Below are 27,314 nucleotides of genomic sequence, written 5' to 3' on the forward strand. Positions count from 1 at the left end.
GGGGGAGAGTCCCCTACTTAGCATGTTTCCCCCCAAATCTGTTCTTTGTGTCTGAGCACTTTCCTTGGTGACATATAAGGCAGAGATACATTCCCTTTCTACCTCCTGCTGCTACAACCCTTTCCAAGGCAGAGTACAGAATGGTCTCGTGGTTTGTGTGAGGGGCAGGGCAAGGCAGCGGGGGTGGGGTGTTACTATTTTAAATGTGTCATCTCTCCCTCTTCCCCTTACCCCCCTATGCTTCCCCCCCTCTCCCTCTCCCACTGAGCACCATACCAACTCCTGACCTCTTCCTCTGGGAGCTGGCCGGCCTCCCCTCCTAAATGTGGCCTGGCCCTGCTGAGAAGATGCTGGCTCACTTCCAGGGCTAGAATGGGTTCTGAATTAGGGAGGAAGGCACTCCCAGCCAACAGTGCCTGTAGAAGATCCTCGGGGCTGGGGAGCATGGCAGGAGGGTGAAAAAAACAGCCCCAGTGCTCGCAGCTCCTGGATCAGAGGGGCTGTGTGGAGGATGAGAAGTTGTTAGGGGAGTCCCTCTGTTCCCTCCTGCTCCCCTTCTTCCTTCTGCCCTTCTACACCCCACCCTTGCTCCCCCAGAACGGACCGCAGCACAGACCTGGGACTGACCACTGTATCCTCTCTCACTAAGCCCACCACCTGCAGCCACCGCTGCCCAGCAGCAGAGAGGATGTCAGCATCACCAGATGCATGGCCCCTGGGGAGCTCAGTTTCAATCATGCCTGGTGGTCTTTTATCTACTTGTCAGCACAGAGGAGAAGCCCTGGCCAGGCCTGGACCATGTCTCCTGGTTGGGTCTTGATGATGCTGTGGCTAAGAGAACTCAGCCGCCCCACTCAGAGAGTGGGAATGGAACTCACTGAGTGCAAGCTGGCACCTTGCACGTATTTCCTAATTTAATCCTGACAACAACCCTAAAAGACAGGTACTCTTACCTCCATTTTACAGGTGAGTAAACAGGCTGGGAAAGATGGATCCAGCAAGGAAGAGGCAGAGGGAGAATTAGAACCCCTTCTTCCAAGTTCCAAAGCCCCCTCGAAGCATCCTGACTTTAGGAAGCGGGATGAGGCCATCCTGAGGTGGACCCCTATTTGGACTGCCTTGTGGGGGTACAGGACCCAGCTCTGCAGTTGGCGAGGCCCAGGGACCCACAGAGGTGCCTCTCGGCACTTTGAACTGATATTTGATGCCCCAGGAGAGTCTCCAAATCTATTCAGGATGGCCATGGGGTGAGCACAGGGAGCAGGGAGCACTCCCTCTTTCCCATGAGAATGACCATGAGAGGAAGGAGAACTGGAAGGCTTTGCCCAAGGACTCCTGCTTTGATAGCATGGACACATTCACGGATCATTTACTAAACTAGACCCTGGGCCAGGGGTTTCCTGACTGCCCCTCATCCAAGGCGTGGCTTTGGTCAAGCCCTCGCCTCTGTCTGGACCTGTGCGATGGGAGCAGGGGCAGGACTGACCCATCTCCACTGGCCCACCGTCATCCCCGAGGCTGCAGAGGGACTGAGAGACGTGTGTGCAGCCACTCCAAACAATCCGCTCCATCCGATTCTTCATCTAGACATAGACCAGTGATATTAATAGCAACCTAATCTCTTTCAAATTCTTTGTGTTGCTAAAATGAAAGCAAAAATTCAAAGCTGGAAGAACAAAAAAACTCCCTTCTGAGAATTCTGAGTCATTCCAAAAAGGTCAGTCGAGTCTGGGTTAACCCGTTGTTTACCAGAAGGGCCTTGGCTCTTCCCCGGACACTCAGAGATTCATGAGAGAACAGGAGAGAAGCTCGGCTTGTGGGCTGTGCTCCTGGCCACGGTGGTCTCAGAGAGGGTGTAGTGTCTTCTGGGGTGACCACAAGGCTCTGGGAGAGGCATCCTTGGGGCCATTGTGAGAGGCCACTGCTTGTCAAGAATGCCACCCATGAGCAGGTGGGCTTGGCCCGACAAGGAGCTGGGGAAGCAGACAGACCTGCTCTGACTTTCCGCACAGCCTCTCCTGGGCAAGTCCTCAGGCCTCCGTTTCCACTGCTGTAAAATGGGACTAATCATTCTGTTAATAATAATAGTGCTCACGGTACCCACCTCACAGGGTTGCCGAGAGCACTGATGCGGTGGTCTCTGTACTGGCCCTTGCTAAATCATGACTCCTGACGATGGCCCAATGCTTGCTGGGACATAGGCAGCCCAACCCCCAGCCGAAGTGTGCAGAATGGAGGGTTCCTTCAGCTGTAGATGGGCATGCTTCTGCCTGTAGAGCCCCTCTGTCAGAGCAGCCCTCTCCTGCCCTTTGTCCTATCCCCACAGCCCCAGGGTCCTGCAGAGGCTATTCCCAGGGGCAGAGCTTCTGCTGTTGATGCCACAGGCATGGGACTTCCTGGGGTGAAAGGTTGGATGGAAAACTAAGGGACAGTTGTGTAAATGGAAAAGTCAGGAGAATAGGTAAATGGGTGGACAGCCAGAGAGATAAATGAAGAGGTGGGCTTGCACCCCCACAATGTGGGTCATACAACCTCAAACTATGGGCCCTCTGTTTTGCCCTCATAAGACTTCTGGCTTGACCACCTGCTGCTTCTTTCCCTGCCCCATCACCTATCCTTAGCCCCACGGGGAATGCACACTCCAGTTCTCGTGGGGCAGGTGTTCATACTGGGTCCTGCTGCTATAGTCCAGCAGAACTCCTGGTGGAGGAGGTGGAGTAGAAGAGGGGGAATATAACAGGCCTTGGAATCAGACTCTCCTGGGTTATAATCATTGGCCTGTCATTTATTAGCTGTGTGATCTTGAGCAAGTTGCTGCACCTCTCTGTTTCTCAGTTCCTTAATATACAAAACGGAAACAATAAAACCCATCTCACAGGGGTTAAATAACATAGCACTTGAAATGCAGTTGAAATCATACTGTTATTGTCAGATACTCAGTAGGCAACCTAGAAATGCCTGATGAGTGAACGAATAAAAAAAGTATGTTTGCTTTCTCTCATGGGATGTCCATGGGCAGATGACATATTTAAATATGGTTCAGAAACTGTTGGCCTTTTCAGTTACACAAATGATAGGATTTTTTTTTTTTTTTTTTTTTTTTTACCAACAGAGGCTCATAGGTAATTTGCACCAGATACAAAGCTAACTGGACCCAGTGAAGTTGCGTCCCTTCTCTGCACCTCAGTTTTCCTTCCTGTAAAGTGGGCCAGGTTAAACTTAAACACTGGCTGGGGGCAGAATGAGTAGCATCCAAAGAGCTGATTGGCTAATGACTCACCTAACTCTTTACTGACCAGGCCTGAGATGCAGCAAGAAGGACCTTGAAAATGCATTAAAGAAGGAGCGGCTGGAGACCAAACATGACTAAATATTTTTCCCTTTTATGGGTTGGTGCTCTAGATCACCACTTCCTGGAGATTGTATTCTAAACTTTGCTGTGATGAATGTGAGGTCCGAGTGCCCACGAACTCCCGCAGAACCCAGATGTCACCCTGGGGGCGGGACTCTGCTGTTACCTTGCTATTTTAAGCAGCAAGTTTATAATAATGGGAGGGAGAGAAAACAAAGGGGCAGGAGCAGCGTGGGAATGGCCTGGGCAGGCGCGGTTGCTGGGACGCCCCTTGAGGAGCCCGGGGTTCCGATTTGTCAAGTGTGGGATCTAGCCAGCCTCTACTCTGCTTTATCCTGCCGCAGCTGACACCTTCCAGGGCTTGTCTGACTTCCTTCGTTTCTGTTTTACTTTGCTTTCTGACCCAGGAACTGAATTAAGATATGTCTTAAGGAGTATAGGATGGGAATGTCAAATCTGTGGTTTACGGGGACTAGAAAGAGTACAGGATTTTAGGGGCATCCAGGGTTGGACAAGACCCCTGAAGTGGGTAGGGATCCTGTGACCCTTGTCACAGCTTTTGCTGAAACTCTCCCCGGAACAGGGAGCTTACTGCCTTAAAGAGCAGTCCATTGCCCCTTCAGATGGCTCCAACCACTAGAAAGTTTTCCCTTGCTTTGATGTGGTCTTTCAGTCATTGTTCATGAACCTGTCCTTTGGGAACAATAGGACTACACAAATGGCTTTCAAATATCTGAGAAGAGATTGATTTCTCCCTGTACCCTCTCTTTTCCTAAAGATCTTTAGTTCTTTAAACATGACTTCTTGTCTTCCCACATCCTGCTTCCCTTTTTTGAACATTACCAATTTATCTGAATCCTTCACAGCATGCAGAGCACAATATGCTGTGTGCAGATTAAGACATAAAGAAAAAAATGGAACTATCGTCTCCCATGTTTTGGAAATCATACTCCTATTAAGACAGCCTGGACCTGGACCTGCGCAGACATCACGTATCATTTTAAGTGGTTTCTTGGGAGGTGCAGCCAACTTCCCTGATAGAATTGGGGTCTGTGGGTACTCTTGCTACCTTGCTACCAGCACCACTGATATCGCTGCTGCTGAAGTCCGAGTAAAGGTAATAGAAATTAATCACAGAGCTCACCCTTGGGCAACTACAAAGCTCAATTTAGTCCCACCGTGACCATTTGGGATGGAGACAGCATGACCTGGCCCCATAGCTCTCATTCCCGAGAGCCAGATTCCATCTGTCCAGCATGGATTCTCCCTTCCTGTCTCACCTCCTCTAGGCCTCCAGCCAGTCTGTTCAGATAAATTTCATTCAGCATTTCAGTGTTCATGGCTCAGCTCAAACACCATTTCTAAGTAGAATCTTCACTATATTCCATCCATCATAATTTCCATAGTTAGGAACCTTTTTCTGGGATCCTGCAACTTCTCACTTTCAAACTATTTATCCCGTTGCTGTTTTCCAACTGCCTCCTGCCACTGGACTCTGTTTCTTCTGAGGGCCAAGACCACGTCTTTGTCATCTTTATGTCACCAGCACCTAGTACAGGGCTTGGTAGAGTGGATGCAAAGTCAGTGCTTGTGGTGAGTGAATGAATGAATGAATGAATGCTCAGTTCAGTCTACTTGAGATGAGATTTCTTGAGCTGTCCAGTAGGGGTCACCCACACTGTTTCAGAGATGAATGGGACTACCTTTCCACTGCAGAGGATGACAAGTCAAATGATAGTCACATCAACCAACCCAAGGGTGGAAGTTCTCTAGACTTTAAATACAATGCAACAAAAAATTTTGGCTAAATCTTCTGGTTACCCATGAGGAATCAGACCTCTTGCCTGGATCTGGGAGCTCAGTCCGAGGTATATGTGTCAGGTGTGGGCATGGGCAGTATCTCGTATTATGGGAGATGGCAGGGCTTTCTACTTCTTCCTCCTGCAGCCTCCAGCAGTCTATACCTTGCATAAGACCCAGGACATAGTAGGTGCTCAGTAAATGAGAATGTCCTTTGTTCTCTGCATGTGTGTCCAGTAGTCCCTTGACTGTGGCTGAGGACAGGATCTAAAGATAACCCAGGGTCTGGTGGTTTTCATCTGCCATCCAGCAGAGCAGGGAACCTCTGAAATTGTAGAACCAGGCTGGTTGTTGGCTCTGCATGTCCATGAAGGTGTCCACACTCCACTAGGAGAAAGGGACCTGAAGGAGTTTAGAGGTGGGAAGAGGCCAGGCAGAGTCTCTGGACGCTGGCCAAGGTTCCTGGGCTGCAGACCTCCTGCAGCTACATGGCCTCTGTGAGCACTACTGCATGCTGGGACTCTACCTCATTTCACCCTCGGAACAGTCCTATGTGGGAGGCATTCTTATCTCTGTTTCCCTGACTAGGAAACAGAGGCTCAGAGGGGAAACCATCGCTCAAGGCCACACAGCCACTGAGTGGCAGAGAGGGGTCTCAAACCCAGGAATCTGGTTTCAAAGCCTATGCTCTTTCTACCTTGCTATCCTGTCTCTCCAGTGGAGCCTGACATCACTGGTCTCCTTTTCCAGGAGGAAGCAGAGGAGCCAGACCCATTGGCTCAGGTCTGTTGGAGAGATCATGGTCCTAGGCCCCTTGACTGGCAAGAAACTTAAAAGAGTGGTTAGTGGTTACAAGTGACAGTATGGGAGTTACAAGTTAGCAGTTACAAGTAAACCCAACCTGAATTGACTTAAACACTAAAAAAATTGTTTGTGTAACTGGCTAGTTTAGAAAGAGTTCAGCCTGCAGGTCAGTTTTTATCAGGGCTCCAGATCCATTTCTCTGCAGGTCTGTTGGCTCTGCCCCCAGCTCTATGTGTCAGTTTTAATTTCAGTCTGTTCTTCCTCATGGAAGCAAAATGGTATCCGCAGCACCAGCCTCACATCTGCACACTCTACCACCCAGGGCAAGAGAAAACACCTGGGCCCCCAAACACTGCCACATGCTCATTGGCTTAAGCTAAATCTATTGTCTGTCCCTGAGCCAATCACTGTGGCAAGATGGATGGGATTATGCTAATTGGGATCAATCCAGCAGGACCTCAAGGCTGCTACACCATGGGGAGGGGGTAAGCCTTGTTTGGCGGGGGGCAACCCAAGGTTTCTGCGGTGAACACTGCACAAGGCACATGAGATCCACCCAGACCAAGCCTCCAGAATCATGGCTTTAGCAGGGCTGACAGGCCCAATGAAGTCTGTTCACAAGTGACAGAGCCCCCCACTGAAGGTTAGAAGAGCTGCTAAAGGGTGTGAGGCGAGCCATGGGGCAGGAAGTCAGGAAACACCATGCCTTCCTCTTCCCCTACTCAGCCAAGGAAATTCTGTGTGGTGTAGTGGAGAGAGCCCTGGCCTCAAAATCAGGAAGATCTGGATTCAAATGCTTGATTCTTTATGAAAACCAAATGGCTGCCACTCTCTGAAGCAGTTTTTTCATTTATGAAATGTGAATATTGATGCTGGTATTAGTGGTCATTGTGAGGATTAAATTAGGCAATGTTGATAATGCCCCTAGGATAGTGCCTGGCACCCAGTAGGTGCTCAATAAATGGTAGATAAGTAGAGCGATCCCTATGGAGTGTCCTCCATTAGTTATGGCTTTGAGGAGGTTGAAGCACTTTTCTCCCTCCCAGGATAGCTGTGTTTACTGAAAGGACCAAATTAGATGCAAAATCTCTAAGGCCACCTCTGACTTTGTAAACAGAGCTAGTGAACAGGAGGAAATGCAATTCCAAAGGCCCTCTATTCCCACTTCTGGTGTTGACGCAAACTGAGGCAGGCTCTCTCTGCGGCTCATGACCCCCGGAAACGGAATCCGGCTTGGCTCAGGGATGGGAGTGGATTTGACTTGTCCTTTTGGCATCTCCTCAGCCTGCGGAGCCCAGGCCTCTTGGAGCATCTTTGGGGCTGACACAGCAGAGGTTCCGGGCACCCGCGGCCAGTCCTGCCAGAAGGCTGCCATGCCCCACATTCCCGAGGACGAGGAGCCCCCCGGAGAGCCACAGGCAGCTCAGAGCCCCACCGGCCAAGTAAGTGCCCCCTCCCTGCCTGCAGCTAGCAGCTAGCCTGGACAGGGCCAAGCCAAGCGCCCTGGGCTGAGGCCATAGTGTCCGGTCTGGCCAGAGGGTTTGCCGACAGCCCGTTCAGGCTGCACTGGGAGGCTGGGGAAGGTGTGTAGTGTCCACATTGAGGAATAGACACACAAAGTTCCTTTGAATTGCTCGAGGTCCTCACATGTCCTGAGACTGGAGCTTCCTAGGCTGTGTCTGAGGCTTCCTGGGACGTAAAACCATCCTAACCCTGTAGGCTCCCTCTTAGAATGGAGAAGGGTTTGGAGGAGAACCTCATCATGGCAGGGTCATGAACGCCAGCAAGTGTCACTTAAAATGAAGATCAAATTTTCATATAAATAGTGAACAAGACTTTCAGCAAAAGTATATTATAAAAAAAGAAAATTATAAAAATAAGTTAATTTGAGATTGCATTGCACAAATGAAAGTATGAAAGCAAGTTATCTTGAGCTATATATATACTATGAAGTATAGATTATGTGTCACTTTTTAGAATGAACAAATAATTAATCAAGTGTGTTGATTCTGGTGTGGGTATATTTACTTTTATACCAAGAAGACGATCTATTCACTTGATGCCACTTCCTTCACATTTTACTGTACAGCCTTCATTTGGAGATTCTGTTTGTTTCATGTTTGAGATCTTCATTTGTCTTCTCAAGGACCTCTTTCAGTCCTTCAATATTCAAATCATCCCCTATCTCGCCACCTCTCCATAATTTTGCTCTTCACTTGTTAACTAATCCAGCTCCGTCTGCTCCTCATTGATCCAAGGCCTTGCACGTGAAGTTCTCCAACCTTGTTTTCTTTGACTTTGCACTGAACTTGTATGATCCTGTTATATCTTACAGTCATCCCAACTGCCCTCAGCCAGAAGGATAGACACTTGCTAAGTGAGGGAAGAATGTACGAGTGAGCATTCATTTGACAAGTGGGAAGATTCTTAGTGAATGTTTTCATGTTAAGATGACATTTGTTTTCTTACACATCATAATTCTGGGAACTTAGATAATAAATACTTAGGAAAGACTGGCCTCTTGTATCTCCATGTCCCAAGCTCATGCTGTTGCAGAACTTGGCAGCCTTGGGAATTCTTGAATTTCTAAGTGACAGTGGGCCAAGCCCCCATGTCTTTGGCGGAAGGCAGCCAGCTTAGGGTTTTATTGAGCCCCCCTCCCAGGAATGTCTTGGACCATGGGGGCGCTGCTCCTCATTTACTCTCAGTGGCACCAGACTGCTCCTCTGCAGTGACCGCTGGCCTTCTCCAAACTCAGTGCTCTGCCCCTCTCCTACTGCAGTTCCTACCAAATGTGGACAATTCCCCCAAAGCGTTGCCAACAGAGGACTATAAGGTTTAACCAACCATAAAATGTGTTCACCTACTGAAAACTTGGAGATTAAAGAAAGGAATGACTACCAAGAACAAAATATTCCCATCTGTAGTCAAATGTGACTATTTTCCGTCTTCAGGTCACTATTTTCCAAAGTTCTGTCCTCTTAGCCTCTCGACTCCTCAGTCCTTGGCTATTCCTGACCGCTCACACTTCACTAATAATGGTAGTGCCTGTAAGCCAGATTTTGATGCAAAACCTAGCTCTGGAATCCTGGGCAGCTCCCCCAAACAGTTGCCATGCTGTGCTCCCCAAGAATACAAGTATTCCTAAAAATAATAATGATGAAAGATGGGCAAAGATGCAATTCCACCCTCAGTGAGGCGATCCTTTCACATTGCGTTCAGTTCATCTTGGTTCCTAACTTCTCTAAAAGGTTCTTCACACCTCTCAGAGCATAAAACCAGACAGCACAGAAGCTTGCTGGCCATTCTGACCTTCATGGCTTCAAACCACACCCGGGTGCAGCTGCATTGGGTCAGAGGTGAGGGTGAGTTTTTAGGGGTGGCCAGGCAGGGGATGGGCTCCAGGAGCCCACCACATAGTTGAGGGACAGAGAACCCTAGCTGAATAGCTGAAGCTCCAGATTCCGGGTCCCCACAGCTCACTCTCCCTATGATCTTGAGCTAAAAGCAGACTTCTATAACATGAGGGGGTGGTCTCTAAAGGTCCTTCAAATGCCACGATTCTATCTCTGTGCTTTTGAAAAGTCAAGAAAATAGAGAGACTGTTTGTGCCTTGCCATTCAGGTGAGCCAGAGCCAGGATGCTCGGTCTTATAAGGGAGGACCATGAGCACAGGATTTAAGAATGTGGACTCTGGAGTCACTGCTGCCTGGTTTTCCTGCTCCCAGGGACTCAGGCTCCTGCCCCTGGAAGCTGGGCTGGAGTCACTGCTCTTCCACATCCTGGTCAAGAGACCTTATGTGAGTCTGTTAAAATTTCTGTCTCCAGTTCCTCATTCCCCCCACCCGCCAGGGCAACTGTTAGTGGCTGGCTCCTAGACTCTGTCTGTTCAGCCAGCCTTTGAGTGTCTTCTTTGGCCTGAGGGATAACAGTGCCAGGGCAGGTTACATCTCAGACTGAAGGCCACATCAGTTTCAGTATTATTTTATCCTCTGCCCTTATGGCAGGCATTGGGCATCCCTCAGTTTTCCAGAAGCCTACAGTCATTGTCCATGAAGAGCATCTCCCTCTATTGCCCCCATCAGACAAGCCTTGTCAGGCAACCATAACCTCAGGGAAGGGTCAGGCCTATAAACTAGGCTGGAGCCTCCAGGGTGAGAGCCTGAGTCCCTGGGAGCAGCGGAAACCAGACAGCCAGGGAAGTAGGGCTGGTCGGGAGGGCTCGGCTGCAACTTCTGGTAGCGTGTGAATTCCCACTCTGTGAAGCAGGCAAATAATGGAGCATCCTTCTGAGTTTACAACTCCCCGGGGTCCAGCCCTACTTCTGGTTCCTCAGGTCCCAGCCCCCATTTCCCATCACTGACACGAGCACTAGCTGAGGCCTTCCCACACAAAAACAATAAAGCAGTAGATCTAGATCCTGTTTTTCTTTCTGCACACACATACACTCACAGACTCACACACATACACACAAACATAGACACACACACACTCACACACAGAGACTCTCAGACATACACATAAACATAGACACACAAAGACTCTCACACATACATGCAAAGACATGCTCACATACAGAGAAACTGTCACACATACACATGAACATAAACACACACACACATCCTTTAGGAGCCTCATCAGAAGCTGTAATCAAAACCCACAAAGAACTGAAGCCTCCTGCCAGTGCCCTCTGTGAGGCTGTGCCCTGAGCTTGTTTTCTGAACAGGGAAGGTCACCTCCCTGGAGACCCCTTGGAAAATGTGTGTTCCCTCATGGGGCAAAAAGGACCCAAAAAATTGATTCTCTCTGTCAGAGAGGAGGTGAAGACAAATAGCTATTACATGTAAAACATGTACATGGGACCTGGTAAGGACCTGCACTGCGGGGACGCCTCCCCAGCTCACCGGCTAAGGACCCTCATGCCATGCTTCCCACGTGACAGACACTGCTCTGAGAACTCTAGACTCAGTAACTTCACAGCTCTAGGAGGTATGTGTGATTACTATCCCATTTATAGATGAGAAAAACATGGTGGGTAAGCACACTCCAGTCATTAGGAACCAGGCGGTCCCTTGAAAGCTCCAACTGAGGATTTTGAACTCATCCTCCCTGAACTCATTTCCACTTGTCTCATCACACCCTTTGTAAGAACAGCCTCTATTAAGATTCTCTATGAGATATCTTTAAATAAATGGTCAGGAGCCCTAGCTGGTCTGGCTCAGTGGACAGAGCATCGGCCTGCAGACTGAAGGGTCCCGGGCTCGATTCTGGTCAAGGGCACATTCCCGGGTTACGGGCTTGATTCCCAGTGGGGGTCATGCAGGAGGCAGCCGATCAAAGATTCTCACTCATCATTGATGTTTCTCTCTCTCTCTCTCTCTCTCCCTCTCCTTCCTCTCTGAAATCAATAAAAATATTATTAAAAAAATAAAATAAATAATCAGGAAAGCATTAGGATCTGGTGTATGAGATATTGGAGACATCTATTGGGCACTTGCTATGTGCTCATCCCTCCAAGGTAGATATTATTATTATTATCTCAATTTTATAGAAGAAGGAATGAAGTCTCGGGGGTTATGTAATTGTCAAATGTCACATAGTTGTGTTGTGTTGAGTGGAGACTGAAACCCAAGTTTCTGTTGAGGTGTTCCTGCCAGCTCCGCTTCCTCCCTGGCCCCACCCAGCAGTAAAGCCAGTGCCCTGGGGGCAGGTGCTTGACGCTCCGTTCTCTATGGAAAAGAAGCTTGGGAAAGGGTCAAAAGGTCAGTTCCACCAGGAGGGCTTCTAGTGGGCCTGGTCACACAGCAAGAGCCGTGCCTAGGACAAAGCAGACGGTGTTTTAGAAATGTTGGAAGTTACAGTGGTCAGGAACGCATGTTACAATGATTTGTCCTTGGAGTAGCTTGTCATTTTTTGTTTCTCTGATTTCCCTGTCAGACTTATGTGAGCTAGGAAGGGTCAGGGGCTGTGTCTTTCCTGAGTGTTTCTCCAGTTCTCAGCACAGGCTGCAGCTGCGGTGGTGGCTTGTGGGAGGAGGCTGGCTGGCTGGCTGTGAGGCAAGCTGGGTGGATAATTGTCAGGCTGGATGATCAAATCTCTGGACTGAAGGGAGGAAGACATAGAGGAAGGAGGAGAGGATAGAAGATGCAGATGGATGAATGACTGGCTGGCTGGGTGGCACACTCTCCATCGAGTAAGACTAATAGACATTGTGTGCATGTCTATATTCGTGAAGTCCGATGGCATGAGAGACAATAGAGTGATGAAAAGGGCAGGATCATCTGGTGATTATTGGCCCCTGACCTCTAGGAATAGAGTGGGCAATGGCAGGAAAGAAGGCCCACCAGAAACATGGGAGGGCGAGGGTGCACGAGGAAGGGGGAATCTACATGGCGGGCACCCGGGAGCCTTCAAAGATCCGGGTTCCCAGTGCTCGGCAGGAAGGAGCCCGCATCCAGCAGACCTCAACAGAGGCACTTCCGCTCTCTCCCGTGCTCTTAGGATTTGCCTCTGAAATAATCATGTTCTCACAAGTCCCCAGAGTGTCTTTCTATCTTGTCACTAGAGCACTAATTCCTCTTTGCGGCCAGAGCCCCTCTTCCAGAGGCAGTCCCTGTTTGCCCTCTAGGCTGTGAGGGACCTGGGGATGCAGCCACCACAGTCTCCACCCTCCACCCCTCCTCACCATCATAATTATTATTGCTTTAGCTCATTAAATCCTTAAAACAAGCCTGGAAAATGGAGATTATTAGCTCCACACAATGTTTGAGAACATGAAACTCAGAGAAGTTAAGTAACCTGTGCACAGTCACCCAGGTGGGATTCCAGTCGAGGCCTCCTGACTCATTACCCACACTGCCTTTGGCAGGGTCCTCTCTGCCAGGGTCCAAGTGCAGGAGCTAAACTCCCCACTCCCCCTGGGCTGGGGCTAGTAGGGCTATTGCTTACAGCTTTCTAGCCCAGGCCGAGTCACGTGACACTGGGGGAAGGAAGATAATAATATTCCCGTCTATGACACTGGCCTATATTTATCCCTGCACCCAGGCCGTTAGGAAACTGTGGTGCATTCCTGGGAAGTTATGAGTGAAATAAATATTTAAATGTTTCTATAAGTTTATTTAAGGAGAACAAAATGTGACCTGCTGGCTTATTATAGGGTGGGTGAGCTTGCGGGATAGCCCAGCCCCCCCAGTACTCAGCTGACTCCAGGGGAGGGAAATGGACCCAGGGGGAGGCTGGGTTCCTGGAAGGGTGAGGGGTGCCCCTGCTATCCTTACTCAGCTGTGTGTTCAGCCTTGCGCTTTGAGGGCTGCCAGGAAGAAAGGGCTTATGAGGGAGGGTGCAGCTTGGAAGAATAAGAAAGGATTATTGGAGATCTGTGGATACCAGGAACGGGGAGGTGAGGCCAAAGACCTGGAGATGACTGTAAGAGTAGCTTGTGTTGTGGGAAAGCCAACAGGCGAGTGTTTGGTCCCTTCCGCCATTTACGACCTGCCCAGCCCTGAACAAGCCTGTTTAAGGGGGACGGGAGGAGGATAGAAAGTGAGGAGAGAAAAGAAATGTTCCAATCACCTACTTCATGCTCAGGTCCTTCACTTTCTCTTCTCATTGCCTTTTTGCGGTTCTATGAGGTTGGGAGGTATTATCAGCCCCAAGGTGTAGGTGGGTATTCTGAGGTTCATTCACAGAACTGCTGGTAGGATTGAATGCGAAGGCACCCGGAAAGCGTCTGAGACAGGGCCTGGCACACAGCAGGTCTGAGAGTGTCACTTCCCTCTACTCACATTTGTACCTTTGCTTCCGTGTCTGAAACCCATAAAGGACATCTGTCTTTGGTCTGAGAAGTAGATGGCGAGAGAGGGGGATGTGGCCTTGGAGGTGGGCTTCCTCTCTGGGAGTCATTGATAACGCAGGCCATGTGGTCAGGTGCCTGGGGAAGATGCTCTGTGGCTCCACCAGACAGGCTGGTCCCCTTAACTCCAGATGGTTGCTCAGACCCAAAACCAAGAAGGACAATCTCTTCAAAACCCAATTCCAAAATAATGAAGTCAGTTCCAAAAGTAGCAATAACAGAATAACCCCTGACGCTCGTTGGGCATTTACTAGCGGCCAGGTGTCCCCATAAGCTTTCCACCTGGACCTGCTTCTGCCAGATTTAACAAATGAAAATACAGTTATGTCCATGCAATATTTGGGGCATACTTATACTAAGAAATTATTCAGTGTTTATTTGAATATTGGGCATCCTGTATTTTATCTGGCAATCCTACTGCTATATCAACCTGTTTGGTTCTTGTAACTACCCTGTGACATAATTATTTTACAGATGAGGTAACCAAGGCACAGGGAGTCAAGGGAACTTGCTCAAGTTCACACAGCTAGTACATGAGAAACTGTATCACGAATTAGTGTGGCTCCCAAGGCCCAGGCCCTTGCAGTCCTAAAACCAGGAATTTGCTTGCGGTCTGTATTTGAACACACTGCCCCGCAAGCTTTCTTCAGGTCATGCAACTCAGAGTGAGAGCCCCGGATGGGTCTTTACACCATATTAACACCTGGCAGAATTCACCCCAGAGGGCCCCTGATTCCTCCCACACTCTCTCCTGGATCACTGTCTCCCCAGTGATGTGCCAGGGTGAAGCACAGCCCACAAAAGACTGAATGTTCCCCTCAATACAGTTCTGAAAAAAAAACTAGAAATTGTACAGAACTTGCTCAACCATTCCGTGAGCTGATTAGGGAAAGTACACGTTGATTTTATTACTTTGTACACATTGGAAGGAGAGAGTGGGGAGCATTCCAGGACATTCCATCAGGGATAAAGGATTTCTCTCCGATTGCTCATGCCTCCTGGCTTTTAAGCAGCTTAAAATTGTGTGGTTACATGCTTGGCACTTGCCACCCAGGGTTTGTTTCTGTCTTTCCGTGTGGGCACCTCTGCCCCAACCCTCCTCTGAGTGAGAGCTTTGTTGCAAGTGGCCTTCAACCAGAAGGGAGAGCAAACTTTCACCAGACAGCTGCCCGCCATGGCTTGCAGGCCATTTACCTCACAGGTGTCCACACGGAGGGCACCAGGCCCTGGGAGCTACCTGGAGTTGGGGGTTGGGGAAGGATAATTCCACCCCATTTTCCATCACATTTCACTAACTGGGAAGCATTTCAGAGGCCCGCCTGGTTTACCTTTGTCTTCCCAGGCCCTACCATAGACCCCCGGCACATATTAGGCATTCAGTCAATGTTTGCTAGATGGACAGAATGTAGCATAATGATGTGAGAGTGTTTACAGATTGACCCTGGTCTTATACCCCAAAACTTTTGTGAGTCAATCATAAAAAGAAGAATCAAGACAATCTGTTCAATAAATAATTGGGTGGAGCATGAGTAAGCAGAGGGGGGAGGAAGAGAGAGGATTTGGGTGGGGACGGTAAGCAAGTGAAGAGTCAAAGGAGAGGGGACAGGCAAGGATGGGAGTTAGGATTCATTCCCCTTTCATGTCCTTTGAGAGGTGAGAGTGAAGACAAGTTCCTTTTGCATTGTTTTGTTGTCTGCTGAGCAATTCTTAAAAGCTTCCTTCTTAAAACCTGGACCACATGGATCACAGCTTCATTAGGTTTCAGGTTAAATTGTTGAACTTCAGAGTCAAACCCTGGGTGGTTAGAAGGAGCATGCATTTCTCTTCATCTGCTAGGGACGTTTATATTTACCAAATAATTCCCTCATTTTTATAGTCTCATGTTTTGTTTATCTTATATTTTATTGTTGGTTACTTCAAATGGTTTTACAAAATAGGTAGTGAGTCAATAAAATAAAACAAACTATATTTAACTTACTTAGCAGCCTGAATACGTTCAACTCTTGGACATGGGTATCCTATATAATAAAAGCCTAATATGCTAAGTGTCCGGTTGTCCAGTCAGCCATTCAACCAATCAAAGGGTAACATGCTAATGATATGCTAAGGCCGCTCAACCACTCACTATGATGTGCACTGACCAGCAGGGGGCAGACATTCAATTGGTCAACCAGTCGCCATGATGTGCACTGACTACCAGGGGGCAGATGCTCCAACCAGTAGGTTAGCTTGCTGCTGGGGTCCGGCCAATCGGGACTGAGCAAAATGGACCAGACATGCCCTGGACCCCTCCCGTGGTCCCTCCCCAGCTGGCCAACTTCCCGGATCCCTCCCTGGCCCCAATTGTGCACTGGTGGGGTCCCTCGGCCTGGCCTGTGTCCTCTTGCAATCCGGGCTGAGGGACCCCCCCCCCCTTCCTCAGTGCACAAATTTCGTGCACGGGGCCTCTAGTATAGTATAACCACATCACCACTACTATGATTTTTTTCTTTTTCAGAATACAACATGCAGAAATTAGTGATTGGCCCCTCCTGCCCCTCTACATAGATCTATCTTATCTGCATCAAAGCATGTTGGGAATTTGTAAAAGTCCCACTCCAAGGGATGCCAAAACCTTATGATATAACTAGAATAAACATGATATTTTAACCAAAGTACACTTTTTTGTTCACCAAAGGATTCATATAAAAAATTCTAAACATGATAAATATGAATATATTCAGAGCTCAAACTTTCATGACCAAAATAAACTCCACCCAGGGAAGGAACCTCACACATATTATAAGCACAGTCAGTCTTTCGGTTGACTTTCCTATGGCAGTGGTCACCCATGAGGCTGTATAGGAAAGAAGCTCCATCAAGATGATATGGGAGTTGTGCAAAATGATTGAGTCCTAGAGTTCCAGGTGGCTGGAAGTAACAATACTGTATTCATATCTAAAACTTTGCTAAGGGGGTAGATCTTATAAGTGTTCTTCTCATCATGATCATCATAAATAAAAGGCAAGAGGAAACTTTTGGAAGTGATGAATAGGTTTATGTTACAGATTGTGGTAAAGACTTCACAGGTGTGTACTCTCTAAACTCATCAAGTTGTATACATTAAATATGTATAGATTTTTGTATATTGATTGTACCTTAATAAAGTAGTTTAAAAAGAAAAAAGACGGCATGGGTGAAGGAGATTTTAAGCACATTTACCCAAATGTAGGATTGTCACTGAATATCAGGAATGTGTGGGTGCCGCCACCTCTTCTCCTGACCTCCATTTTCCCCCAAAGAGGCTGATCACAGCCTGAGCACTCTGCCACATTTCCCTAGATTGTCACAGATTTCCTAGAGTGTCACTAGGGATGGCTTAGAGGTTCCCTAATCTTAGTGCATGAAAGATAGACCTTGTTAGCTCAGTTGAATGCCTGCTAGGGAATGAAGGAGAAAAAAATATATATGTATTTTTCCTCCTCTTTGAATAATCCAAATACACTGCATTTGTCCCCTTGTCAAGAGGCTCTGAGAATCCTGATGCTAGAATACAGGCTCCAGCTCCAGCTCCAGCTCCTGGAAACTTCCTCCCAAGCCTAACTCCACCTGTGTTTTCATTCTAAACCACCAGGGCTCTCCCACCGCAGGAATATCTTGCAGTCCACCCACGATCGTCCTGACTGGGGATGCCAGTTCACCGGAAGGAGAAACTGACAAAAACCTGGCCAACAGGTACATCCCAGGTGTCTGATCTTTGTGCTGTGAAGAACATTTCCTAGCACAGAGGGACCAGGCAGCTATATTTTCATAAATCTTTCCTTCTTTCTTGAACCATTTTATTGATGAAAATACAGTCATGCAAGTTCTCAAAATGTGTGAGAGAGATTGGGATTTTTCCATTATCTTCCCCCCTCCCCAAATTATTTTTCTTCTCCTGGATTTGGCTCTTTTCACCCTGCTACCCTTTTAAAAATACATGAATCACAGCATAGGAGTTTCCTGTATAACTGCCCAGATGTTTGCAAACAGACCCGAAGGATGTGAGTCTCTGACTGTAGAATCCTTCCCCTGGCCAGGGTGGGTCCTGGGTGGAGGATGATCTCTTGGAAGGGATATTGACTCACATGCACAGGGATGCCACTGCCTTGGTTTTGCACAGCACTAGCCCATACATTAATCTAGCTAGAACGAGATTGTCTAAGTACTATTCACAAAAAGTTACACAGATAATTCTCATACAAATATATAGTGAGCACATGTCAAAGATATATTTAACTCATGAATGTGGGGACCCATCAGGGTAACAAAGCTAGTTCAAAGGAAGGAGGATATAAGCAATGGAAATATATATATATATATATATACACACACACACACACACATATATTCAGCGAGGAGGAAAAGAACACTGGAATAAAACTGGTAAGTTAAATATAAAACAGGTTAATGCTCTACTGGACAATGAAATCCCATTTTTATCTTTTCTCCTTAGCAGAAATCATATGCATCTCTACAATTATTTATATTTTATGAGTTTTCTATGAGTTAGATGTCCATTCAGTCTGAGCCCTAATGTACAGCAAGTAGTCAAAGTTACATATCATTAGGGCAGTGGTCTGGAAACTTCAGCATGCAGCAGAGTACCCTGGGGAGCCTGGTGGATCGCAGGTGGCTGGGCCTCACCCCCAGAGTTTCTGATCCAGTAGGTCTGGGGTAGAGCCTGAGAATTTGCATTTCTAACAAGTTCCCAAACTTAGAAAGCCTGTACGACGATGCACTCATAAGACTTTGAAAAAAGATACAGGCATCTGTTTGCCTGTTTCCAAGCTGTGGACCAATTTTCTTAACAAGATGGCTCCATTCTTTCAGAGCTCACAGTCCCCACCGGAGGCTTTCTCACCGACACTTGAAGGTTTCCACTGCTCCGCTGACTTCTGTGGGTAAGGACGAGGCCAACTTACCTTACTTCTGCAACCAGAGATAGGGGTCCAGATGAGGTGTGTTTGGGTAGGAAGACTGAGGCCTGGTAGTTTGACCTGCCCTCTCTGCTCCTCAAGCAGGTCCATCCTTATGAGCCCTATAGGACAAAGTCAATCAGCCACTCAGTGTTGGTGCCCAAAAGAAGTATGATGTGTCATCTCAGGTTCTTTTGGTAAAAAGACAAGACCAGGGTGTGAAGAGGAAGGAGAGGAAGTCAAAGAGATATAGAACATCTGTGTGAGGCTCAATTTCAAGGCTCGGGGAGGACAGTCTCTGCTCCTCAGGTGGGCATGTGCCTGAATGCAAGGCTACCCCAAATGGTCCCTCAGAGCCTACCCTGGACCATGAGAGCACAGTTTTGATGCAGACTCGGTCCCTGCCTTCATATTGCTCAGAGTCTATGAAGAGACTGAGAAGTGAACAGATATAATCAGGACACTGTGTTGTAAGGCCTTTTATAGAAGTGTTAAGGAAACAGGGGCAGGAAGGGGCTCGATTCTCCCTGAGGAGGGAAGTTTGGGTAGGTATTTCAGAGGAGAGAGTATTTGAGTTACACCTTAGCAAGTTGGAGAGATAGAGAAGAGGGAGGGAAGGTGTTGCCTTCCAGGTAGAAGAAGCAACATGCTGGGGAGCAGAAGGCATAACAGGCTAACTGAGTGTTCAGCTGTGTGTACTGGTGTCAGGGCTTTCATGTGATAGAAACCCAACTCAAACTAGCTTACACCAAAGAAAATGAAAATGAATAAAAGCCAGGGCTTGTGGTTTCAGGTAGCACTGAATCCAGATGCTCAAGTTGGATCATTAATAATTGTTCCATCCCATCTCTCAAGTCCCCTCTCTTTTTGGGAAATGGCTACCAACAACTCCAGGCTTACTTCCCATCATTGGAAAGAGAGTATTGCCTCTCACTGAACTCCCATGGCTATCCCTGCACCAATCACTGTGGCTGGGGTATTGAATTCACTGACTGGCTGAGGATGGTACACAGTCCCACTCCTGGCACTTGAGGTGAGGTGGGAGGGAGGATTAGCTCCTCCCTGACTAATGTAATTGAGATGAAGAGGGAATTCGCTCAATGCAGATTGGGAAGCTACGAACAGAAGGGGGAATGGAGGCTGGAGAGTCACAATGGGAATGGCCTCAGGAGGAATACATGGGGTCATCAAAAGTGGCTGGGCCCAGTTTGGCATTGGACATCATTCCATGAGGAATCCTGATGAGGTGAGGCAGGAGCATGGCATGGTCGGATATGGCTCTTAGCAAGATCACCGTGATAGACACTGGAAGATGAGATAGAGGTGATAGCCTGGAGGTGGGGGTATGGGGGTATGAAATGTCTGATATAACTGTGCAGGTAAAAGCTCATGAGCAAGAATGGAGATGAGAGGCACATTCCAGAGGTAGGTACCCATACAGCAAAAATGATGATCAGGACTTGATGACCAGTTGGTTGGATGTGGGGGGATTGAGGAAGAGGGAGGAATGTGGAGTGACTCCCATGTTTCTGGGCAGCTAGGTGTTATTCACCCAGAGAAGAAACAGTTTTGAACAAGATTGGAGTAAATAGTGTGAGTGGAGGAAAGAAGCGAGAGGAGGTGGCCATGCGATTGTGTCTTTGGCCCATAATCTTCTGAGTGCTCCCTGTGCCCACACACCTTGAGCTCACTAGCTTATTGAAGAAACATAGACCTGAAAGAAGTACACGATAGCAGGGCAGATAGCGCAGAGTTGGGGCTCCTGCTGGCCTTCCCTAACAGCGGAGATTAGGATAGTACTGGGAACCTAGGTGGCTTCATGACCATTTGTGACAGAGGACCTGCCACAGCTACAGGCTAGAAGCCACAGGGGCCAAACCTGCTGAGGAAGCCCTGTCTGACCCCATGCAGCCCTCTCCATAGCTCGGCACTGGGCCCAGGCAAGGTTTGGCTGGCCAAGTCTGCTCTGGGCAGCATCCCTGGGCTGGGGCATGGAGTAGCAGGGACTCTCACCCTGTGCTCACCCTCCCTCTGCAGACCCTGCGGGGCATATCATTGACCTGGTAAATGACCAGCTGCCAGACATCAGCATCTCAGAGGAGGACAAGAAGAAAAACCTGGCTCTGCTGGAGGAAGCCAAGTTGGTGAGTGAGCGATTCCTGACCCGACGTGGGAGGAAGTCCAGAAGCAGCCCCGGAGACTCTCCATCAGGTAGGATGCACGTGGGCTGCCCTGAGCCCCTCTGAGGAGGGATGGGAGGGGGACAGCCAAGCCTGGCTGCACTGGAAGCCCTGCTTTGACTTGCCTGCCCCCAGCCTCTAGGCCCAGGAGGACTGAGCCTTATGGAGAGGTTCCAGTGAGGCCCCATTTCAGAAGCTCCAAAATATTGACCCAACTCTAGCCCAGAAAACTCTGCTTTTTGTTTTGGGGGCCTGTGTGTGACCACTGTGGCTTCCTGTTTCTATGAGAATGTCAGCCCGTATGATACCCATGAACCTAACGGGAGCTCCCCCAGCTCTGAATCTTGCATGGAGAGAAATCCTGTGTGTGATGCCCGTGTGTGCAGACTCCTGGGTCACTGCATGGACAGAGTCTGCATGACTTCCCCACCCTCCCCAGGCGGTCCTGCTCTATGGGCACCTCCCCAGCAAAGGTCTGGAATGGCAAGCACTGGGCTCCCTCTCCCTGATTTCCAGCTGGGGGCCCTGGGAAGGATCCGAGGCACTGTGGGGAAGGGAAGGGGAACGTGGTCTTCGGTGTCTTCATGGAATTTCTGGATTAGAAGGAAGGTTTTCCTGGGCCTGAAGTCCACCCTGCTACACCTTTGGCTAAAATCACTCTTTTTCCTGAACACAGAGTTGAGGCAAATTTTAGACAAGTCTGAATGTACTTAGAAGGCAAGGGGAGCCTCTGAAATCAGGGCCATCCTGTCAAGTCTGGGAGGTACAGTTTGTGGAGCTACATCTGCCAAGCAATGGCAGGTCCTCTGTTTCTAGAAGGTGCTTTGAGGTCAGGTCAGGCCAGGCAGGCTGAGGAGTGTGACCCCAATCCTCACCCCTGTAGGTGACCCAGTGCCCCCTCTGTTGGGCTGGCAGCAGGGAGGCACTGGGCTGATCTCAATGAGGCAGACCCAGTACCCAGAGGTCAGAAGTACCTGAAAGCATGTATGTGTTAAGCGGAAGTCCTAAACCTTCACTAAAACTGGCCAATTTGTGTCTGTCTCAACAGCTGTTTCCCCAAACCTCAGCCCCAGAGCTTCTCCTACATCCTCGCGGAGCAACTCACTCACCATCCCCACACTGCCTGGTGAGATCCAGCCCCCTTGGCAGTTCCTGCTGTTTTTCCCTTTGGGTGGCAGCTCAGCACCTCCCTTGGTCTGGCCACAAGGCCTACCATCTTGCAGGCTTCATAGGTAGACCCTCTGTTTGGCCCCCCTCTCCAGGGGTTCCCAGCTGGGCCTGGCTGGGCTGCCTCAGAGGTGGGAGATATATGTTACACTGAGGTTTTGAGCTAATTTGGGGAGACAGATCTAGCCCAGGATGAGGTAGGTTGTGGGAGGGGGGCTATGGCTTGCATTCTTTGCCTAGAGAGAAGTCAGAGAGAGTTCATTTCAGTGCTTATTTGGAAAGGCCTCTATTTGAGCCACTCTTTGCTTTTTGGTTTCTTGTCTTTCATTAGGCTGTGTTCTGGGCCACACCCTCAGACCAGCAGGGGAAGGGAGGGTGCCAGGGAGAACAGCCTGCCCATGTCAGAGCTCTGGGGACAGCTCAGGCTCCGGCCAGGCTGCCTGGGTTCAGATCCCAGTGCTGACATGTCCTGTGTGACTTTGACCTCCCTCCGCCTCATCTGCCTTGTGTGGCTTCTGTGATGACTAAATGAGGATTCAGCACAGAACATGGCATGTAAGGGGCATTCAAAAAATGGTGGCGTTACTGGCTCCCAGGCCTGGGGGAGATAAGGGAGGACATTCTGGGGAGGTAGATGTGTTTTGCTAAAGGAACAGCTGAGGTGTGGGGTGCTGGACAGCTCTCAGCAGTGTCTGGACCATTTCAGGTTTGGATGCATGCAGTGGCCCACAGCCCCCTCTGCCTGGAGCACCAGCACAGGTAATGGGGGCCCCATTTGGGTTTTCCATGCCAACTTATCTCTCCTCTTACTCCTTAACCCCGAGAGGCCCTTCACAACCAACTGAAGTGAGGGTGCTGGGTGGGGGAGGCACCTACGCCACTGCTAGAAATACCCTTCATTGTGGGTATTCGAAGAGGAGATATGGTTCCTTCACATCACTGACAGACTCGTGTTTAATTTCTTCAGCAGAAGGGGGATGAGGCCGAAGTCTCTTCACATCACCTTGGCGAGCCTGTGAGTTTAGCTCTGCCCGATTTGGGTGCGGGAGATACAGTGTCCTAGCAGCCTAGGCTGGGCCCAGGCAGCTATGAGTGGGTGCACATGAGTGGACAGTCAAGGCTGGGGAAGCAAGAAGGTTGCTCTGCCCATGTGACAGGAAACCTGAGGTGGTGGTTGTGGGGTGGGGGGGTGAGAAGGCAGGATTCCGTGGGGTGACCTCCATAGTGGTCCTGCCTGTAGCCCTGCACCCCCAGCCAGGCTGCTGGCCAGAAACCAGGGGGACCTCGGGGCCCAGCAGGAGCCAGGCAAGGCACTTGCTCTAGTGAAACTGCAGGAAGGCTCTAGGCCCTGGTTGGAATTCTTCTTGGGGCAGCAGGGAAACCTCATCTTTTCCTCATGCCTGCTCAGAAGAAAGTGCTGGAGAGGGTGTTGAGGGCAGCATATACTACAGTCTCATCTAGAACGGGGTCTGGGTTAGAGTCCTCTGGGGGAGTTTCAGCACGCATGTAAACAGTCACGCAAAGACCAGACACAGCCACATGCTCCTCACAGAGCAAGCTTCCCCTGGGAAATGAAAGGACAGCGAACCTCTGAGCAGTGAGATATCTATCACCTTTGCAAGAATCACCTCATCTAAATATTAATAACCTCTTCTGGATTATGGAACTCTCTGAGAAATTGTTAAAAGCTGTGGATTCTCTTCCCAAAAAAATACATACAGCACACACACAAACATGCATATGTATTTGCATATAATTTCAGAGGGTTCACAAACCTGATGGGAAATCTAAGTCCCTAAAAGTTAAGGGCTTTGCCAGGCAGAGCCAGGACTAGGATCTGGGGCATCTGGGTTAAGGCCAAAACATGTGATTGCCCTGAGCTGCCCTCGGTTCCACTCTTCTCTCCGGCTCCTAGCCTTCGGGAGTTCTGGGCAGGTTTTGAACGGCAGGTCCCTGGTCCTGGGTGTTTTACAAACCTTAGGCTTGTCTGTGGGTCCTCTTTACTGGCGCAGACTTCCACCTATTTCACACACCTACACACACGCTCACACATGGCCCTTAGCAGGGTCTATGGTCCCACATGTCTGCTCCCCAACCTGCCTCCAGGGTCCCCGTTGTCCCTTGTCTCTTTCAGAATATCCCCAAAGGGCTAGCTGACCGGAAGCAAAATGACCAGAGGAAAGTGTCTCAGGGCAGGCTGACTCCTCGCACTCCCACAGTTGAGAAGTCCAAAGAGATTGCAATAGAACAAAAGGAAAACTTTGATCCCCTCCAGTGCCCTGAGGCCACACCCAAGGGCCCAGCTTCTGGCTTAGGCAGTGTCGGGAAAATGGCCCTGAACAGCCCGCAGCCCGGCCCTGCTGAGAATGAGCTGGACAAGCCGCTCCTGAAGACAGCCAGGGAGGGCAACCCTCTGCCCAGAAGTCCGGTCCAGGGCTCTGGAGGGGCAGCTCCCCCGGCCCCCCAGGGAAAAGGCTCAGCTGGAGAGCCAGGAGGGTCCAAGGTTGGCTCCAAAGCCGAGCTTCGGCCTCCTCCTTCCCGGCCGCCCCTGCTTCGGGGCGTCTCCTGGGACAGCGGCCCCGAAGAAACTGGCCCCCGGCTGCAGCAAGTGCTTGCCAAGCTGCCCTTAGCAGAGGAAGAGAAGCGTTTTGCGGGCAAAGGTAGCAGCAAGCTGGCCAAGGTGCCTGGACTCAAAGACTTACAGATACAAGTGCAGCCCGTGCGGATGCAGAAACTGACCAAGCTCCGTGAGGTGGGTTACTGAGGGCAGCTGGGTCGGGTGTGCACTCCAGGTCCCCCCTGGGAGGAAGACCTCTGTGGGCTGAGCTGGGCCCTGGGGCAGGGCAGTTCTGGCCTGTACATGGGCCTCATGGGGCCCTAAACTTCCTCACCCTGATAAATCAGGTCCACTGAACAGCATCTTCGTAAACACCAGTTTCAGGTGCTTTTACCCCACTTGCTCGGGTGAGGTCAGTGTGGGACACAGTTGCCACATAACACCACATTCAGGGGGAGGTGGTGTGCAGAGGTACATGGGCCCTCAGTCCTGGGCTTGTTTCCCCCTCCAGCTGGAGCTGGTGGCTCATAAACAGGAAGCCCTTGATGGAGTGCCTTGTCATGCCTAGGACTGGGTTAGGCAAGGATAAAATATCTTTTCCTTTATCATGGCCCTAAGCTTTCCTTCCTGATGTCTCTTAACAAAGGGCCTCAAATCCATCCCTAAGTATAATAATGGCTATGAGGGGCTGCTCCCCTCCTTGGTGAATTTTTTCTAGCATCCATGATGTCCCCCAACGTTTACTGGCCATCAAACCAGGCACAGTGGTCTTTCATGGGCTGCCACGCTATGCATGGGTGAGTGAGGGTGTCCAGATATGGAGGAAAGAGAGACCGGGATGTGAGGGACAGAAGAGGTCAACAGAACAAAGGAGTCTTTATCCAACCCCCACTTCCCCAGAGGGCCAACCCAGGCCACAGGCCAGCCAACCAGGACTCCACAGGGCAGGACCTGGCACCCCCACCGCCTGAGCTAGACAAGACTCTCCTGGCTCCTCCACAGAGGGGCGTGGGACAGAGAAGGAATAGAGGCACCGGTAGCAGTCAAGCACAAGTGAGGAGGTTTCTGTGCTAGCAGGACACACTCTAGTGCTGACCACTGTCCTATTCAGAAACCTGCCATGATGCTGAGTTGTAGGCTCAGGGAACGCTGGGGCCTGGCTGCTGATGTTAACATTTCACACTAGTGTGTCAGCACAGGCTGGACGATCTGCCTGTGATGGGCCATAGTCCCAGATCTCTGGGGAAGGTGGCACCAAGGGGGCCAGATAGCCAGGTATTTGCCTTCATGGACCTCTGGCAATGAAGAGAAGGCAGGCCCAGGCAACAGGCCACCCCTGCCCAATACCCCTGCAGGCTTATCTCTGCAGCATAGAAAGCCACAAAGAACCTTGGGGCCCCATCCCACTAACCTCTGCCCTGGCAGCTGAGTACCCCCATCCCAATCCAGTGTGCTGAGAGCTGATTGGCTGTGGGCTTCTGATTTGCTAAGGAAACAGGTAAAAGGCTCTATCCTGTGACTCCTGTTTGGGCCATCCTTTCCTGTTTTATCCAGGGGGCAAACCATTCAAGTGGCCTCTATCACATGGGCACTGAAAATCTCTTTTTTAAAAAAATATATATACTTTATTGATTTTTTACAGAGAGGAAGGGAGAGCGATAGAGAGTTAGAAACACGATGAGAGAGAAACATCCATCAGCTGCCTCCTGCACACTCCCCACTGGGGATGTGCCTGCAACCAAGGTACATGCCCTTGACCGGAATTGAACCCGGGACCCTTGAGTCTGTAGACCGACGCTCTATCCACTGAGCCAAACCGGTTAGGGCACTGAAAATCTCTTAATAGCACCAGCCACAGGGGTGAGGAGCTGGGTCAAGCATTTCCACTTGGGGGCACTGACCTGGTGCCGATGGACTTGGAAGAGGTGTGAGCCGACCTATGCTACATACTGTGGTCAGAATCCTCATCTCTCCCCCGGCTCTGCCTTCTGAGGCCCCAGGCAGGACATTGGCTGCTGAGCCTGCTGCCTTGAGGCAGCACTTCTCAGGCCTCATCTGTGTGGAGAGTTTAGTAACTCAAGCCACTGAGAATGAATGGGGGCAGGCCACAACTCCTGGGAGTGGGAGCTCACTGCCTAGAACAATAGGGCAGGAAGCTCCAGCTGCCCAGAGCACAGCCAGGAGCTCACCAAAGACTGTTTCCAGGGGCAGCCACATACCCATCCGGGGACCCTCCCTTCCCCAGAGCTCTGGGCTCTGCTTCTGTTCTCCAGCCTCAGCCACAGGGTGGCTGGCCGCTCACTCACCAGGAGGCCCACAGGCTAATTTAACATGCAGTAGTTCTGCACTCAAGGAGTGTGGTGCCACTGTGGGTATCAGGCACCTTCGTGGGCTGGGAGAAGGGCTGGCTTCCTACTCCCCTCAGATGCCACCTGGTCATGATTGTCCACCCACTTTGGAGGCTGCAGAGCCATAGACAGAACTGAGAAAAGAGTCCAGTCTGATGTCCTCATCTGAAATGCTGTCTTTTGCTTTTTCTAAAAAGGAGCACATCCTGATGAGAAATCAGAACTTAGTGGGGCTCAAGCTTCCAGAACTTAGTGAAGCGGCGGAGCAGGAAAAAGGTAGGTGGGGCCCAGCAGAGGCACTCCTCGGGCCACAGCTG

The 27,314-nt window shown here is 49.8% G+C and overlaps 1 protein-coding gene and 1 long non-coding RNA gene across 7 annotated transcripts in view; one reads left to right on the top strand and one right to left on the bottom strand.

Moving 5' to 3' along the window:
* LOC102773063 overlaps positions 1-27,314 on the bottom strand; it is a 160,267-nt gene that overhangs the window by 41,719 nt on the left and 91,234 nt on the right. The window contains exon 3 of one of the 2 annotated variants that reach the window (XR_001513815.1): positions 18,752-18,867. The exons of the other annotated variant lie outside the window; for it this stretch is intronic. This is a non-coding gene — a long non-coding RNA (uncharacterized LOC102773063). The remainder of the gene's footprint in view (positions 1-18,751; positions 18,868-27,314) is intronic. 2 annotated transcript variants of the gene reach the window in all.
* The window catches only part of MRVI1 (murine retrovirus integration site 1 homolog), a 115,937-nt gene that overhangs the window by 32,717 nt on the left and 55,906 nt on the right, over positions 1-27,314 (top strand). For 2 of the 5 annotated variants that reach the window (XM_006763467.2, XM_006763469.2), the window contains exons 2-10: positions 7,241-7,398; positions 17,422-17,522; positions 18,660-18,730; positions 20,783-20,956; positions 21,974-22,051; positions 22,799-22,851; positions 23,060-23,107; positions 24,227-24,844; positions 27,195-27,273. In XM_006763467.2, the coding sequence (XP_006763530.1) occupies positions 7,241-7,398; positions 17,422-17,522; positions 18,660-18,730; positions 20,783-20,956; positions 21,974-22,051; positions 22,799-22,851; positions 23,060-23,107; positions 24,227-24,844; positions 27,195-27,273 (1,380 nt within the window). The remainder of the gene's footprint in view (positions 1-7,240; positions 7,399-17,421; positions 17,523-18,659; positions 18,731-20,782; positions 20,957-21,973; positions 22,052-22,798; positions 22,852-23,059; positions 23,108-24,226; positions 24,845-27,194; positions 27,274-27,314) is intronic. The other 3 variants (XM_006763468.2, XM_015563714.1, XM_015563713.1) reach the window with 3 other exon arrangements.

This window comes from Myotis davidii, unplaced genomic scaffold, assembly GCF_000327345.1.
Source record: "Myotis davidii unplaced genomic scaffold, ASM32734v1 scaffold118, whole genome shotgun sequence".
NCBI lineage: Eukaryota > Metazoa > Chordata > Mammalia > Chiroptera > Vespertilionidae > Myotis > Myotis davidii.